The sequence below is a fragment of the Centruroides vittatus genome, unplaced genomic scaffold (genome assembly GCF_030686945.1).
Source record: "Centruroides vittatus isolate TY-2023 unplaced genomic scaffold, ASM3068694v2 contig_112, whole genome shotgun sequence".
NCBI classification, from domain to species: domain Eukaryota; kingdom Metazoa; phylum Arthropoda; class Arachnida; order Scorpiones; family Buthidae; genus Centruroides; species Centruroides vittatus.
In genome coordinates this window covers 76021-95317 of record NW_027120721.1, presented here as the reverse complement: position 1 = coordinate 95317, position 19297 = coordinate 76021, and the positions used below count along the sequence as shown (strand labels likewise).

Genomic DNA, 19297 nt, shown 5'->3' with positions numbered 1-19297 from the left:
TGCAACTCCACTAGCGTAAAAACCCTCGCCGTGAAAGTTTTTAATCACGTGACCTATTTGCATTTGCGCTTGGATTTCGGTGGGGGTTTTTACGGCAAAGTTTTTATGGTAACGGTGCTGCCCCAAGTGTCAAAAGTAAATACTTCTTCACACATCATTTGGTGAAAACGAAAGCGTCGTAGCTTGATTGTTCATAATTGTTAGTGCATAAAATATTTTTAAATGGATCAGATACAAGCTGATGTGATGTTTCAACTTTTTTCTGGACAATTTTTGCTGCTTTCTGCACTCACGAAACGAAAGCACGCAAACATCGTTTTGGGTGAGGCCTTTATTTCAAAATAGAAGTTCCTTAGGTTATCATAATACACTTATGCGTGAACTTCGTTTTCAAGACCAGGATTATTATTATGAGTAAGTAATAAATCAAAATTATCGCAAAATCTTATAATGCATAAAAGTTTTATTAGTACTAATGTGAATTTTGTTGACAGTTTTTTAAGAATGACACCTGATGTCTTTGAAGTGTTATTATGAGTAGAAAATCATATAAGCAAGCAAAATACAGGTTTCAGAGAAGCAATTTCAGCAAGAGAACACTTGGGAATAACTTTAAGGTACATTGTATATGATTAGAAACTAATGACTGACTAGCTTAATCTGTTTTAATTGGTTTAAAAAGTTCATTTTATCATGTATTTTTCCAGATTTTTAGCATCAGGGGAAACGTACAGAAGTTTGTCATTTGCCTTTAGAGTTGGAAGACAGACAATAGCAAAAATTGTTCCAGAAACTTGCCATGCTCTTTGGACTCGCTTAAAATCAGATTGCATGTAATTTCCATCAACACCAAATGAATGGAAAGATATTGCAGAAAATTTTTTAAAAGCTTGGCAATTGCCACACTGCTGCGGTAGCATTGATGGAAAACATGTGTTGATGGTTTGTCTAAAAAATAGCAGACGTTTAAACTTTAATTACAAAGGAACATTTAGTAATGTGTTGCTAGCAGTGGCAGATGCCAATTATAAATTTTTGTATATAGACTATGGACAGTATGGAAGTGAGAGTGATGGAGGAATATTTATAAAAGTTCAATTTGGCCAAATGATGGAAACCTGCAGATTAAACTTGCCTAATGACGATTACTTGCCAAATTCTAAAATTATGTTTCCTTTTTATTTCATTGGTAATGAAGCTTTCCCACTAAAAAAAAATTTGATGCGACCATATCCCAGATGCTCAGCTATTAGCCAATCACAACGAGTCTATAACTATAGTCGTGCTCGTCAAGTAGTGAAAAATGCTTTTGGCATTTTAAGTTCTCGTTTTCAAATCTTCAAACGACCATTAACATACAGTGAAGATAACATGACAAAGATGATATTGGCAGCTTGCATCTTACACAATTTTCTTATAAGAGTCAGCTTGTTACATTAATGCTGGAGATTGTGATTCAGAAGATGAACATGGCAACCTTATCCCAGGGAGGTGGAGAGCAACAGCTGTTCAAATGAGAAGTTGCACACAGGTAGCAAGCAACATGTACTCTACTGAAGCAAGAGAATTGAAGAATAAATTAGCAGACTATCTACGTACCACTGGGTCTTGCCATAGACAATAGACCATTTTTTCATTACTAAGGTTCAATAAAGAATTATTTTTATTACTCTTGTGTTTTAAAGACATTGTAACAAATACAGGTTTTCAAAAAAAAATTTATTAATGAAACAAAATTTATTAAATTACATTGATCTATTGAATTTATTAATTCACTGATTCTCTTCATTGTTCACAGCATCAATCTCGAAAACAATCTCTCGAATTCTTTTCATTGCTGTTCGTTGATTTTTGCTGCTCATTTTTGCCAGCATACTTTCAACAAATTTGCAAAATGGTTTTGTGTGAGATTTGTTTTTTGTATTGCAGCATTGGCTTACTGCATGGCTTCAGCAGACATTTTGAATATTGCTAACAATTCTCCCATTTGTGAATCAAAAGATTTTTAGCCCATTTTAAATGATGTGAAGAAGTGCTGTAAAGTACAAAGTATATATCACAAATGTATCAACATACAAACAAAAAGCTTTAGAGCCGCCGCAAACTAGCACTTTGCGAGAGCAGAATGCTAGCAAACGTGCCCTAGCACAACCAATGATGTCAAAAGCTCCGCCCCTCTCTTCTTGCTCACGTGATTTTTCCTTTGCTAGAGCAGCGATACGAGAGTACTCTCGCTGTTCACAGAATTCAACAACGAGAGCATTATGCTAGTTAGAGCGAGCAGGGGAAAATGGATGACTACATAAACATGCCACACGTCGAAAAAGAAACATCGATAAAATTCTATTATATGTAAATTACATGATTAATACATTCAGTATTGAAAAGAAAATGGTATAAACGTTGTATATTAAAATAGTAAATAGTTATTTATAAATAGGCTTATGCCTAGTTAGGCTTAACCAGTAGGCATATTTTTCCCACGCTGTTTCAAAGTTCGGAACAAAAACTGACTGATTACAAGTGTAGGTTATAATAAAATCTTTGTTCTATAGCCAAGCCACATCTGTGGAATCCACGTCATGTGGACTATGTTACGCGAGCAAACGTTGTGTAGTTTGCGGCTGCTTCGTGCCCAAGTAGCTTATCTAGCAAAAATGGCCCATAGCATCATGGGAAAAAAGGCGGGGCTTGGGAACGTGACCGAGTGTACGCTAGCTCTCGCTTCCTGTAGTTTGCGGCGGCTCTTAGAATAGTACAGACTGAATGTACGTATAGTACCTGCTCTCTGAAGCTTCCATTAGTAATTGTGTTAATGCTGATGCAGGCCTATAACAGGTAAAAAGCAGGAGTAGGTGAAAAAACAATCAGTGAATAACTATTGGAGTGCTTACCTAGAAAGAAATGCTTCACTGTCACTGGGACATGAAAGCTCTACCAACTCAGCATAAAGAGGTTCAATATCTTCTGGTGGATCTGCTGTTAAGACTGGTGATATATTGTTGATGGTTCTGTATTTATACAAAATTGCATATAAAAATTCTTGCTTCATCCATAAAATGTATTCTTTTTTAACCTAAAATACTTACTCTTCATTTGTTTGTGGACAGTGCCTCATAAACCCATCTATAACATTATATACGTACCATTGTGATACATATACATCATTTCTACCACTTTCAGTACCTTTGCTATCTTCCACCTTTTTACACTCTCTCGTGTATCGATCACGTTGTGTTTTCCAGTGGCTTTCAGCACTGGTAGCATCTGTAACGTAAAAAGTTTATAGAAGTGAAGCTTTTGTACAACTTTTTCACTATTCATTCAATCACATGCATTTTAAGCACTAAAATACAGTATAAATATACTCCATATCATACTCAATTAATTTATTGCTTGATACATTTCTGACAACACACACAAATATAATAAAATTTAATTTTATAACAGAATACTTTAGTATATAAATTTAACTGTAATTGTATAATTCCAGTGACATACTAGTATATAGGTAAACAAAAAGAAAATTAAAAACTTGTAAATGAATACATGGGGTATAACCATAGTTGAATATAATCATCATAATTCAGCAGTTGTAAAACACTAAAATTTAAATGATTGTGAAATAATAAAAGGAATTCATATAGAAAAAATAATTAAAAGGAAAAAAAACAAAAAGAAAATATGAATATTTGGAACTAATTAAATTAAAGAAAAAGAATAAATGACTGTTTAAGGCACAGTATTGCAAAAAATGTGTATAAATATTTGAATCATATTAGTTGTCCAGATTATGACAGTTAATTAGAAAAAGTATTAATGGATTTCTAATAAATTAAAGTTAGGATTGTACATTCTCATTAAATGTTAATTGTTAAAATGAATGAGAGTTTGTTTTGAATAACACATTATTATATTCAAATAAAACCAATAAAAAAGAAAGAATTGTCACAAGAAGAAAAATGTAATAAAGTAGAAAAAATATTTCAACATTTTATAATTAATTTTTTAAGAAGTGTATACTTTATATTATTATTTAAGTAGATAATACAAAAGTATTGTTAATACCGTATATTTCCGCAGATAAGACAATAGTTGAATCTTAAAAAAAAAAAAGGCCCCCAAAATCCAGGGTTGTCTTATAGGACAGATACAAAAAAATTAGATTGAAATTTATATAAATTAAAACCATTATAAAAAATGGATAAACTGTAATTATTTATTAGTAGAAAGTAGGGTATGTCCACAAAATAGAATAGCCCATACGACGTTTTTCTGAATAGTCAAGGTCATTACCCAAATCCCGAATCAGTGCGAACGTTTGCAACAATAGCAAGGGAGAAAATAAAATTTGTTCATTCGAAAAATTACAAATAGGACATAATTCTGTGTACGCTATACAGTATTATTATCCAGATGAAAATCGCTGAACTAAACTAAATTCATAGGCCATTGATAGTTTGGGGGTCATCTTATAGGACAGATATATGCTAAAACTTTGACGAAAATTTATACCTCATCTTATCTGCTAAAATATACGGTAATAATAATTCACAACTGAAGAGGGACTGATAATCAAATAGAGCAGTCTAAAATGCATGTTGGATATTAATTAAAGGAATTAAAATTTGTAATAATATAAAGAAAAAAAGAATTATCTGAAACGTCCATCGTGATTAAATCCAAATTCTTATAATAAAATTCTCCCATTTAACGTAAGTAAAATCTTGTGTATATACAATATAAAATTGTATATGTGATACATCTTTAAAAAGACAATGATTATATTCTACGATTTTTTACTATAATTACAAATATAGTAAAAATAATATCTTTAATATCATATTATTAATATGTACTCACCTAAATCATAGGACTTTCCTATGGCCATCCATATTGCATGTTTTAGGCATACATTCTTGTAATCAGGATGCCTCCTGTCATATAAACATGGATATTTACGAATATTTTCGATAAATTTTTCTAAATCAATTCGTGGTCTTTTCGAAGTAGCCATGATAGAACATACACAAAAGCTCGTTTCCCACAATTTTCGCACGATGTCATGATGACGTAATTCCGCTGACTTCTGATTGGTAGAAGGTACTGTTTTACAGCCAAATTCGCATCAAAAGTTGAACACCACTCAACTCACTTTTACATTGGTTTTACAACCTGCTCAGGCATAAAATATCATGGTCACGTGATTAAAAGCTTTTACGGCGCGGTTTTTACATGCGTTTTTACGCTAGTGGAGTCACGCCTTATACAAATTATTCTGCCATTTATTGCTATTTATTCAATACAAAAGCAAAGTTGTATACTAATGAGACAATGTGCTTGATTATTTTTACATAAAGTATTAAATCTTGGCAAAATATTTGATACTGGGATGCAGGGCATCTTCAATGTTTTTCAGGACGTTTTGATTTTATAATCATTGATGCCAAAAATGCAGCTTTGCATAAACATGAAATACAAAATTATACTGTTATCAAACTTTACATGATCCTTTTACATTCAATTATTCAACCCTGTTTGTGATCCAGTTTGAGAAGTTGTAATCTAAATATTAAATCCCTAATGATAATTTTCTAGTTATTTGGTCACTAAACTTTGAAGGTTTTTATTTTAATAATGTAGATAGAGAAGACATCTCTGAATAATTAAATTTCTATTGATTGAATTGTTTTGTGTTCATTACAAAACAAAATAAATGCAATTCTAAATATCAAAAATGGCTTGGATAATATTCCATTGATATTTAAAAAAAATTTGTTTTAATTTTTAAAATATAATAATTCACATACCTTTGTTTACTTCAGTTTTATATTCAATAGACTGCTGTTTGAAATGATTTATGTTAGGCATGGAAGTATCATTTCCTTTATAAAGAAGAGATGTTGCATTGGTTTCCTTTGGAGGGAACAAAAGTTTAGATTTCTCATGAAAGTATTCTGTATCATTTGTATTAATTTCTTTAATATCCTGTAAATGTTAAAAAACATGACTAGTTAAAACTCATAACATTAGTAAAATTTACCTAAATTATACACATACATATATATTTAAACAGTAAAAATTAAAAATGCTAAATTTATTTTTGTGAAAGTATTCTTATATTTTCTGTATGCTACTTTAATATAATAAACTATAGATTAACTACAACAATTATTTTCTGTATTTTATAAATTTTAAATTAAAGATTTTCTGATTATCAATTAAGTCTACAGATTATGTAAAAGTAATAATGATTTAATCTTTAACAACAGCTCAAATAATTCCTATTTTAATGACGTTCTTGTGTCTATAAAAAGAGCATCTTAAGAATACATCTACTCTTAATGTTAGCATATTGTGTATTAAACTTTAATTTTGGCTAAAGGCATCAGTACAAGACAAGTTAACTGTTTCAAATCAAATAAATATTCAATTAACTATTAACAATTGAATTATAACTAACTATATTTTAGATTACAGTTTTAATTATAAAAATACTTTAAAAGAGTTATTAAATTTTTAATAAAATAAAAGCAGAACATGTTATGAATATAGTTTTACATCATTTAACCAGGAATATGGAGGTGGAGTCAGTGAAATTGTACCAATTAAAACTGTAACTTTGATATAAACTTACATTTAAGTATAGTTGTAAGTTTAAGTGTAGGAAGTAACCTTATGAATTATAATGGTGGTGTTGAAATGTCTTATGGTATATTCTTTATTTTAGTACAGAGTTTCTCCATTAGTAATATGTATCAAGATTTAGTGAAGGAAACAGAGTTTCAGATTTAAAAACTGAAAAGACTGATTCAGTCAGCAAATTTTTTGTACTGACATTGCAATCTGTTTTCAATACAATGTAACAAGAAAATACTGCATATAAAATTCCATAATATAGTAAATATCAAATATTTATTGATTAAATGATTGATTTAATGGTTAATGATATCTTTACTATCATAATTGAATTCAGATTTGATTATCAGATATAATTTTCATTTAATTGCATTATAATGTAGATAGTATATCACAAGGATTTTATATAATAGTCAAAAGAATATTTTAAACATCACTATCATATCAATCCAGAGTTCATCTAAATCTAACCTTACATTCATCACTTTCAAATCACGGAAAAATATTTACATTTGGTATTATTGTATAAATCTATAATTATTCATAAGAGTTTAAATTTTGAAGCAAATTAACACCTGTATTAATTAGCTCTAAAATTTAATACACAAAATGGACGATAAAACAATTATGTAATGTGAAAGGCAATGTGTGCATAGTCTAGTACCATGGTTCTCAATCTTTTTGAAGTCAGGGAACACTATACTTTGACATTTTTTTTTGCAGAACACTTACAATACATCAGCTTTAAAGTAGGAGTGGCAAACCTTTTGGAAATCAAGAGCGTACTTGGTCTAGTATATGACATCATTGGTGTTTGCTGATTATATTACTGTACAAAAATTATTTTACATTGTATTGATTTTTCTTTTGCAACAATTTTTAATTGTATATTTGATTTTTTTTTGCGGAACACTTGAAGTGGCTTCACAAATCACCCGTGTTCCGCGGACGACGGATTGAGAACCACAGGTCTAGTAAAATAAATACTATAATAATGCAAAAACTAAGAATTGCTAATTCATTAATTTCTAATTAATACATTAATGTTGTTTAAGCAATTATTCTTAATTTGTTAATCAAATAATTTAATTTCTTACATTATTTATACTTGGATATAATGAATCTGAAGCAGTATTTGAAATTTCATTCTCATTTATTTTATCAGGTTCATAATTTCCTTCAAATTTTATATATGACTCAGGTTCTGTTTTGATATCATGAGCCTGTAATATAAAATACTCTATTGAATTTATGAATATAACATCTGTAAACTGTAAACAAAGAAAGAATCACTGAATTGAAAATGCAGAGCAGAGCTGACTTTTCTTTTGAAGCTCTTTTAAAGGTTTTTAAAGGATAAAGATAGTTTTAATCAATTTACATATTTGTAAGCAGAGAAAAGCCTCAAAAGAAAAGTCAACTCGCTCATGTTAATTGTGTTCCTGTGGTTGTAAATAATATATGAAGACAAAGTTTTTTTTTGTATTTAGTCTTTACTTTTTTTAAATAATTTAAATTTGATAACAGTGTTTATTACTAAATTACTTATGTTCAAGTTATTAACTTATTAAAAATTTAAGGTGTGAAATAAAAAATTACAGTAAAAGTAAATAGATTTATCATAGTTCTTAATGTTAAATATCAAAAGTTTATGATTAATATTTGAATTTGATTAATCATATGAACATATTATAGTGATCAAGAAAGCAATGATCGTTTGGTGATCTACTTATATGATTTGAATCATGTAATTTATAATTTCCTTATATCTTATTATGGTTATAAGTCAGTGGAATATTCAAGAGAAAGTCCTTAGGATGTGAATCATTTTAATGCATCTTTTTCATAAAATTGTTAATCAACTGGTCTGACTGACAGGACTTTGAAGAAGGGATCCTTATTATGACTCTGGCTCCAGCTGCATCAAGTATTTAATTTTAAGTGTTACTGTTCAATATAGAAAATTTTATTCAAAACTATTTTTACTATAATCTGTTTCTACTGCTCTACACAAATTTTATATGAACAATAGAAATAGATCTTTTGATCACATATAATAATATGTAATTTTACTGATAGCATTATTCTCAGATATATCAAACTATAATTAAGGGAAAAGAAATCATAGGAAAAAAAATATATTTCAATAAATAATTAACTAACTAGAACTTTTTCCCAACTGAAGCACAGTGACAGTTTGCAAACTCATGATAGATCATTGCTTAAACAAAATTAAAGGAGTGCTAAATTAAAGCAACTTGTCATTCTGCATAAGCAGTGAATCCTTGTTATTGTTCTAAAACTTCCTTAACTTACATTTTGAATGTCGAATAAACATGTGCTCATTTGTCCAGATTTTTACAATGCAAAATTTTCCCATTGACTTAACATGGAAATGACCTTTAAATGCCAATATTTCCTGTTCTAGGTCAAATTTGGCCTCTATCACAATGCATTATTTTATTATTTCAATTAATTCATAAAAATTATATATAATATATAAATATATGTAAAAAAATCTATGCCATGGAGCTCACTTTTGTTTTTCTGTAAAATAGCTAGTTCTTTTTGTAGTTAAAATGTCAAATAATCCTGAAGATGAGTTACTAAACATTAAAAACGTTAGTGATTTAAATAATTCTCACTGTTTTGGTGTTTTTACTTATATACAATATACAGTGGTGCCTCGTATAACGTACGCTGCGAACAACAGTCTTTCTGTTTGACCATTATGTGACTTGAGCAACGGACTTTCTGCGATCAAGTGCGAATGATTTTTCCACTCTTTTGCCATTGCCATTGACAATCTACTATTTTTAGATGTTTTTCCCTTCTTGGCTTCCCAGAATAGCTTCTTGATGTAGGTATTTTGGAAAACAGGTGTTAAAGAAGAGAGAGAAATAGACCACCTTGGACATGTTTTTCAAGAAGCCAGCTGCCAAAAAACAAAGGATGGAACAAGAGGAGTTGACTCTGCAAGCCCCGGTAGCCTCTCTTGAATCTGACTCTGATTAAAAAACAATAAAAAGATATCCGCTGCAATATGTAAAAAGTGTGTCTGTATGAATGTGTGAAGAAAGTGTTCCTTCACCTCCTCCTCACATCTGACTACCCAGCATAATTGGTGACTGCTCCATTTTCATTTTTTTATGGTACAATACGGTTATTTTATGCTGCAGAACGAATTAGATGTTTTAACATGTATTTCTATAGAAAAATGCGTTCTGTATAACGGAGTTTTCACTTAATGGACGTGCACCTGAAACGGATTAAGTACGTTATATGAGGCACCACTGTACTTGTATTAACATATCGCTAGAAAAATACAAATGCAAAGATTACTTATGTAGTAAACTGAAACTATTCATTGTTAATATCGTCAATTTATCAGTTTGTTCATATATTAATCATTAATTATTTGATTTAACTATATACTTTCTATAATTTGTTTTTATTCTAATTCAAATTATATTTATTTTGAAAAAAATTAGAATAAAAACAAATTATAGTAAAAATTGATGCAATAGTAAAATGAGAAAAATACTCAAGAATATAAAATAGAATTTGAAATTAAAGAGAAACAAAAATTACAGGATAAATATATCAGCAATGATAAGATTGCAATAAGTAAGAATTTAAATGAATTATTTCAATGATTTTATTTATCAAACAATTTCCATCATAGCATATTATAGCAAATGTCACATAAAATTACAGTTTATTGTCAGGAGGTAACAGTTATTAACTGGAAATTTCAACTATTAAATCTAATGTTTTGAAAATTCTAATTTAGGATGTGTCATCATTTTTCTGTTTGTCTTTTTAAACATATGTGTGATGTGGGCATACACATCTGTTCATTAGTAGTCAGAAGTTTTGGATTATATATGGATAGATTTTACTTACTTTTACTTCTTGTTCAATTGTGATATCTTCATATATTTCACATTCACTTTTAATGTTTCTGACAATCTCAAGTTCTTCCTTGACATCGTCGTCGTAATCCCATATGGGTTCTGTTTTGACAATGGAGTAATTTATATCATTCTCCATCCAATCCAGTTCCTTTTTAATGATAATATGACTTCCTTCTTTAAAATAGAATGTAAAAAAGTTTAATTTTTTAATAATGTTTTAGAAAATAATACTATTTAATAAATAAAAATATAAATACGACTTTTTCACACAGGTAAACACTTTAGTCTTAGTCGCTTTAGTCCTTTTTCGCAGTTACACCATCAGCAATCCTTAAAATTCACAAAGTTATAGAGACGACCTTCCTTTTTAGGCTACTGCCTCCACAAAAAAATGTAAAAATATAAAAACAGGTAGAACATCCTCTGGTGTTTTTTGCCACTATCATAATATTACATTTAAGTAAAAAATAAGAGGAGCATGGCCGGTGTTATTTACATTTAATAAATAAAACTATAAATACGACTTTTTCACACAGGTAAACACCTTGATAAAGAACACAAGAGGATGTTCTACCTGTTTTTATATTTTTACATTTTTTTGCATAGGCAGAAGCCTAAAAAGAAAGGTTGTCTCCATAACTTTGTGAATTTTAAGGATTGCTGATGGTGTGATGACGAAAAAAAAAAACCAAAGCAAGGTGTTTACCTGTGTAAAAAAGTCATATTTATATTTTTATTTATTATATGTAAATAACGCCGGCCATGTTACTTTATTTTTTACTTGAATGTATGTTTGTTTAAAACATACTATTATTTTTAACTTGTTGAATAGTATTTTGTTCAGTAATAATTTTTTATTACTAGGAAGAAGATTTCTTCTCAGAAAAATCAAATTGACTATACTGAATTCAGAATCGTTTAAGTGTTAAAATTGTGAAAACTGCTCAAATATCTTCTATACATTCTCTTTAAATACATTATTTTGACTTTGAAAATTAATGTTTAATATTATTTACAATTATTTAACAGTTATATACAGCTGATATCAAAACTGTAAGATGAAGTTCTTGACAATAAAAAATACTTATATTATACTATGACTTCCAAATTAATAAAACTTGTATTATTTAATAATATTCAAAAGAAATAGACAGGCCCTGCCAAAATGAATGATGGCATTTTAAATTATTGTATCAATTACTCAATTACTATCCTAGAACATTGTAATGTACATTTAAAACATTGGAAAACTGCCAGTTTCACATTTGCCCATTAAAGTTTCTCAATGCCTGTTCCTCATTGTCGCATGACATACATCCAACTGGTATGTCCTAATTCTTCTTGTGCTACAGATATCAGTTGTCACACCTCCCATGTCATCCACAATTCTTTGGCTCCAGCAGATTACTTGTGTTGCACAATGATGAGCAGCATTTTGCATTCTGCAGTTTGCAAAGTTGCCATTTTCTCTTGTGGCATTTCCAGTAGTAGTAGACATCCAGACATATAAATGCACGTGGGAAATGAAATTCAGACAGTTACTCTCTACTTCTTCAATAGTAATTAACACAGATACAATAATATAATAGGTAATATTCATTTCGGAAGACCCCTTAATGAATTATCTTTATTCTACAGACAAAATATCTTTACTGTTTGAATCCATTGTCAGATGCAAATAGTATAATAACTAGTATAATTTATATAAATAAGTACCAGTAACAAAAATAATTATCCATTTAAAACAATTAAATACAAAGAGCTCTCCATTAATTACCAGTACAGTACATGTACAATTTCTGAGCCACTTTTTATCCCTTTTCTCTATTGTCTGCAATGATAAACTTTTAGCAAACTCCCCCCCTTCAATTATATATATGTTATGGACAAAGCGATTAATACGGGAATTAAGAATAATGCCCAGGCATTACGAATAATGACCAACAAAATCAGGCATTGTAATAAATTTCAATAATTTATCAAATTGACTGGTCATTATGAATACTGCTATCACCTAGTTGGGCAAAGTGATCATAAGAAGTTGAGGAGTGATCATACGACATACGCTAGCCAATGGGCACTCAGTTGCACGTGCGTATTGCATTTAGTACCGAATTTGGTGGCAGTTGCAATTGTTTGTGCTCTCGACAGATTCCTTCCGGAGGGAAGCCGCCGGCAGGCTGGCGATTGTTTAACGTCACTAGTTATTTATTCACGGTAGTTCTTGAACACACGTATCAATAACTAGCAACATTAAACAATCGGCGGCCTGCCGGCGGCTCCCCTCCAGGAGAAATCCGTCAAGAACACAAACAGTCGCAACCACTGCCAAGATGGTGCACATGGGTAAAATTTTGCCATTTAATTAATATAGTTAATAGTACTTAGTTTTAAAAGATTGCATGTTCTTTTTAAAATACTTTGAGATAATTCACAAAAAATAAATATTTCTAAACGAGATAAGTGGAGGTTTTTCAATCAAATGTTAAATTTGGTACTAAACACAATACGCATATGCAACTGAGTGCCGATTAGCTAGAGTATGTCGGATGATCATTTCTCAACTTATTATCACCACTTTGCCCAACTAGGTGATAGCAGTATTCATAATGACCGATCAATTTGATAAATTAATCAATATTTATTACACTGCCCGCCCTTTTTGGTCATTATTCATAATGCCCGATAAAAGTGAATTGTAAAAGAAAACAGTGTCTACATCATTTACAACGCACTAGTTTGTTAATAATAATATTAATAGTAATAGTAATATCGATAAGGATTTTATTTGTAACGATAGTTTCATGTAGTAGTATATCAATCAATCTCAAAAGTATTCACGGCATTATAGAAAATGTAAAATGATTATAAAAAAATCTGTGCACTATTTTTAGACTGTATAAACGGGAACATTTTACATCATTTTACAACATTTTCTGTAATGCTGTGAATACTTTTGAGATTGATTGATATACTACTATATAAAGAGACAACGTATTTTTTGACCATGAAAACTATTGAACCAATTGTTACCAAATTTTAACACGTGTCAGGTGTGTTGTGTAACCGTAGACTTGAGAATGCGGGGTAATACTTCAAATTTTCAAAGTTCTCTATGTATATATAAGAGCAGGCGAGGCTGCGACGAGGAATGCTAGTATACAATAAATCATGGACTCTCCTATGCTAAAAGAAATGACTTTAAAAAGTTAATAAGTATCAGAAAATATTTGTGTAATTATGTGAATAAACTAAGCTTATAAAAACAAATTTGTATGCCAATAATACCACTAAAAAATGTCCTTGTTGACAATGTCTCAATCTCTTGTATATAATGTACTTTTTTGCAACCCTTTCCCTCCTTTAACTGTACATGTAATTAATGGAGAGCCCCAAATAAAGCTTATAATTAATAACACAAAATAGTATTTATGAAATTTTAGTAAATTTATTTAATGAAACAAATATTGTAATAAAGAATCTATGTCTTGGATTAAGTAATTAAAAATTGTTAAATAAATGATTCTACCAGTTGTATACATATATAGCTTCACAAGAAATAAATTAAACCATTATTTCTTCATTCTATTCAAACATGTTGATTATCAAGTATAAAATCCCTATGCTTGAGATCACTGGCAGTTCTTGGCTGTCTATACTTTACATAAACTATACATAGGTATACAGTGCATTCATAAAATACATACTTTTAATTTAACTAAAATAAATGCCATCAAAAAGTATCCACCTTCTAAAGATGCACATATATGCTGTAGTCTCAAATATGGTTATTAATTTTATATTAATGTTAGTGTTTTGTCCTATGTTATATTTAATTTTAAGATTATTTTGGAACATATGATTATCTCATGCACCTGATCCTGATAATGGTCTATAAATAGGCCAACACTTAGATTTACAGTAATCTCTGGCATGTTTTATGTTGAGTTTCTTAAGTTTAAGTGTAGAAAGCAATTATTACACTGCCCGCCCTTTTTGGTCATTATTCATAATGCCCGATAAAAGTGAATTGTAAAAGAAAACAGTGTCTACATCATTTACAACGCACTAGTTTGTTAATAATAATATTAATAGTAATATCGATAAGGATTTTATTTGTAACGATAGTTTCATATAGTAGTATATCAATCAATCTCAAAAGTATTCACGGCATTATAGAAAATGTAAAATGATTATAAAAAAATCTGTGCACTATTTTTAGACTGTATAAACGGGAACATTTTACATCATTTTACAACATTTTCTGTAATGCTGTGAATACTTTTGAGATTGATTGATATACTACTATATAACACATAAAATAAAAATCAGACAAAACAAATATCACAAATAAACTGGAACAATACTAACAAATTTAACACCTAAACACTCCTTCCAGCAGAAATGAACAATAGACTTTAACACGTTAACTGCCACCTGTAATATGATATTTTGCGTTTTATCAGGCTAACTGTAATATGATATTTTCCATTTTTTCAGGCCACAATGAGAAAATTTGATATTTAATATTTTATTATGATATAAATAAAAGGGTCATTATATAACAGTCGGTAGAGTGAAGATAAAAAAAATATATCAGGGTACAACAGATGACTGGCCATCGTATGGCCTGAAACCGGAGACTATAAGACCATGAAATATTTAATATTAATTACTTTATATGTAACAAAAGAGAATAATTAAACTAGTTTTCGATATTTTTTCCTTTTTTTAACTATTCACTATTAGATATAAAATAGCTTTTTATTAAAAAAACTACGACAGCCGGCCGTCGGACCACTTCTGAGGCCATACGACGGCCGGCAGTCGGAAACAAACTTCATAGACATCCGCGAGAGGCCACCACTAGGATGTAAAACGTCTTACGAAGCCAGGATAATTTAACCTTGAGTGAAACTACATTGGTTATAGCGACGACGGGCGGTCGGATGGCTCTGTACGGCCCTAACTAGTACGACCGCTGGCGTGTCGTATGGCAGTTAAAGTGTTAATGCTCTAAGGTTTTCGGCATCATTTAGAGGCCTTTTTCAGGAACATACAACCAAAAAACTGTTCTATCGTTTGAAACTGTCGAATACCGCATTCCAAAATATTTAAAAAATTGGAACGTGATATTCGACGGTTTTTTGATTGTACGTTCCTGAAGAAGGCCTCTAAACAACAACGAAAACGTTGGAGCATTAAAGTCTATTGTTCATTTCTGCTGGAAGGAGTGTTTAGGTGTTAAATTTGATAAAATAAAAATTTTTAATCTTGAATTGGTTTATTTTTTTCAAACCAATGTTATATGTTATGGAATACTTTGCACCTCTGCTCTTACCCAGTAACTAATTCTCACCATTTGATCACACTGTCTCAACATTTCATGAAATGAGATGCAGAACGGAGGTGTTGAACAAGCAGGTCTGTTTGCTAAGTGGAAAATTGCAATACACTGATTAAATTAACAGTGCTGTCACAGCATCAAGACAAACCACTTTGTGAAATAACAAAAGAAGATTTTATAAAAGTGGTTTGGGGTGTACTATAGATTACTCCCTATGGAATTTCAGGACTTTGATTATATATTTGAACTCAGGGGACCGAAACGAGTTCAACGGTACCCTATTTTTGGACCGGAGACGAAAAATAAAAAAGTTATCATACTTTTTCACTTACCATACTTTTTTAATGCTCTCATGCAAACAGCACCGTAGTTGCTAGTATTGCCATCTTGCGGTAAAGTCTGCAAACCATGACGTCAAACTATGGTCATCTTCCGGAGGGTAAACACGCGATACGAGAGCGGAGAGAGCGACGCGACTTCCGATCATCGCGCGATCGTTAACATGGCGGCCGTTCCCACTGTTCGTGCTCCCGACTGACCTCTCGTATGGGAGCCACCACACGCCGCCATGTGCTAAACTAGTGATCGATTCACGGTAGTTCTTGAACAAAGTAAAAAGAGGAGGAAACGTCTACTAAAAGCAATTTTAACGGCAAGCATGCGACTCCCGATTGCGATAGCGAGGCCACTTAGCGGAGAGCGACGCGACTCCCTATCATCACGCGATCGCCGGAAAAAAGTATGATAACTTTTTTATTTTTCGTCTCCGGTCCAAAAATAGGGTACCGTTGAACTCATTTCGGTCCCCTGAGTTCAAATATATAATCAAAGTCCTGAAATTCCATAGGGAGTAATCTATAGTACACCCGTGGTTTGATTAAAAAAACTAATTTTAATCATGTGTAATAAAAGACATTATTTTACAATTTTATGTTTGTTATGCAATGCATAACTGCATTGCATATCACAGGATGATGCTGCTTGAGATCATATCTTGGGACCTGAGTTTCCATACAGAAAACCCATAATATGATCTCAAGTACAAAGGCACGAGGAACATGAGAAAAAATTAAAATTTCTGAAAGAACAGGTAGGTAATGTCTATGTAGCAAATATAAAACCTTTGTACCCATTCCATAAAATGTGGATTTTCCAAGACAATATGTCAAGTTATGCACAGAAAACTTCACAGATTGATTTAATATTTTATCCATTTATCTGCAATGTATTTAAATGTACTAATTTGCATAATTTTTGAAAAATAGTTAAAATTGTGAGCATTAAAATACCTCATGAAACTAATATAAACTAAATATATAGAAATGATTTATTTAAATTGTTCAAAAATATTTATGGGCACAAATGCAACTCTGAATAACGCAAATGGGACCTTATTAGAGCTGTAGACCATGCCTGTAGGAGTAAAAAGCTCAAATGAAGTGATACACAATATATGACCCTTTTCAAAATGGGCTAAAATTTAAAAGTGAAACATCTAAAACCAATTCTCAAAACAATGAAAAAAAATCAAGCATTTTCCTCTTTACTAGAGACAGTTAAAAGCTCACAAAACACAAGAAATTCCAATGCACCAGCTACTTCCGAGACACGATCAGTCTCGCACCGCAAATCCGTTACGCCCGTCGAATTTAACAAGACGACCAGTCACAGGTGACTTGTCAAACCAAGAGTCACAATTTGAGATATGGTTCCCACGACTTTTTTGGTCTGAAAGTCTAAAAATATGGGCAAACCCCTCATTTAGAACTGCATTTTACCTATTTATGTATAAATAAATAAAAATATTAAATATAATTGTGTCATTTTCGAATTAAAACATCCATTGTCAAAATATTGTATACTATTACGTCAATTTGACGTAATTTTATACTTCTCCGTTATAATAAAGAAAGGAATGACGTCAAAATGACGTAAAAAGCATGCAATATCTGAAACACAAAAGCGTCTTCAATGACAATACATTCATTCGTTAATTGATTAAAACAATTAAATTAAACAACATTTAATGTTTTATAGATCTAAAATAAACGCAATTATTAAATTTCCTTAATTATTTCTTATTTAAATGAACATTTTTTGCGATTAAGAAAATTATCCAAGATGGCGGCCGATTAGCAGACGATATTATCGTTTGCAGGCTAATTACGTATTACTCCGATTTATGACTAATTTCAGTCTATTAATGAAATTCTTTTATTAAATATGTTTAAAATATTGAATAAGGAAGAATTACCTGTCAAATTTGGCATTTTTGCTTCGATATTTTAAATTACAGGTTAAAAAACCCATCAGAATCCAACCAACACCTCTAATCAAACAACATCCATCAACCTACAAGTATCCCTCTGGTGGTAGTATTAGGCGAACCCGAAAGGAAAATAAAACATTAGCAGACGATAATTTATAAAATAAAAATTAACAATAATATTTAATTTATCAATTATTTCCAACATAATTTTCAAAAATTATAATGTAAGATTATATCAAAAATAAAAAAAATCTGATATCTATAAGCTTTCTCTTCGTGGGCACTACGATGAGGCCTTTTTACCCAGCCCGTTACGACTTCGGCCAGGCCCACTTTAAAGCGGATGAATAGTGAGAGTCGGGCCAACATATTTGTAACAGGACACCAACGAAAAGTTTCTAGGATTCGCCCAGCATTTCTAGAAATGGCTTTACCGCTTCGGCCATTACTGAAATATGACTGAAGCGACAAACGGAATGCCTTCAGGAAAACTTTTACGGGAAACACTCTTGAATTTTTGGCACTTTCAATGTTTCAAGGTCCCGAGTCCAAAAATGTAAAAACATTGCGGATTTCTTTTTTGAAGATGGCCATACATTCCCTCTGTTATACGTAATAGCCAGGAAAGTAAAAATAAATCGTCGTTATCAAATCTTTAGTCGATGGATTTCGTTGTTGAATTTTACGGTATTACTGGAAACTTAATTAATATACTGTTTGTCAGTCCATGGAATCTTTTAATCACATACAATTTATTACTCAATCATTGGATATTTATTTGTTATATGGAATACTATACCCGATATAAAAAGATTATAGAGTTAAAACTAATAAGAATACAGCTACCCTATAATTAAGGATATAGACTTTAATAACAGATGTAAAATTTAATGCTTAACACTTATAACTCTACATAGAAATTGGTATTTTTCTGACAGCTCAAGGATCCGTGCTAAGGTATTTTGAGTTCAATTTTCTCTTCTATGTATGCGTTTCGGGCTGGTAAGTTCTCAATCCCTCTTCAGTGCCATATCTACAACATTTTTTCTCATTATAATTTTACAATATAAAAAAATATAAATACCAATTTGATCACTTCTTACAATTTGTACGCGATTTCATAAA

At 30.7% G+C, this 19297-nt stretch overlaps 2 protein-coding genes across 2 annotated transcripts in view; both read right to left on the bottom strand.

Annotated features, from left to right (window-relative positions):
* Window positions 1-19297, bottom strand: part of LOC136977873 (uncharacterized) — a 124912-nt gene that overhangs the window by 67872 nt on the left and 37743 nt on the right. The gene's annotated exons all lie outside the window — the stretch shown is intronic.
* LOC136977843 (uncharacterized) lies at window positions 1972-18267 on the bottom strand. The gene is made up of 8 exons (XM_067273430.1): window positions 18158-18267; window positions 10546-10730; window positions 7737-7862; window positions 5811-5988; window positions 3090-3267; window positions 2895-3011; window positions 2782-2829; window positions 1972-2035 (listed from the first exon to the last, which is right to left on the bottom strand). Exons 1-8 carry the CDS (start codon window positions 18171-18173, stop codon window positions 1972-1974), a joined length of 912 nt encoding a protein of 303 aa, XP_067129531.1. The 5' UTR covers window positions 18174-18267.

Coding starts and splice junctions, on each gene's coding strand:
- LOC136977843 (XM_067273430.1), bottom strand. Junction 3,268..5,810: donor TAAAACTGAAGTAAACAAAG/GTATGTGAATTA, acceptor TTTACGTTACAG/ATGCTACCAGTGCTGAAAGC. Junction 2,830..2,894: donor AGTGAAGCATTTCTTTCTAG/GTAAGCACTCCA, acceptor TACCTGTTATAG/GCCTGCATCAGCATTAACAC.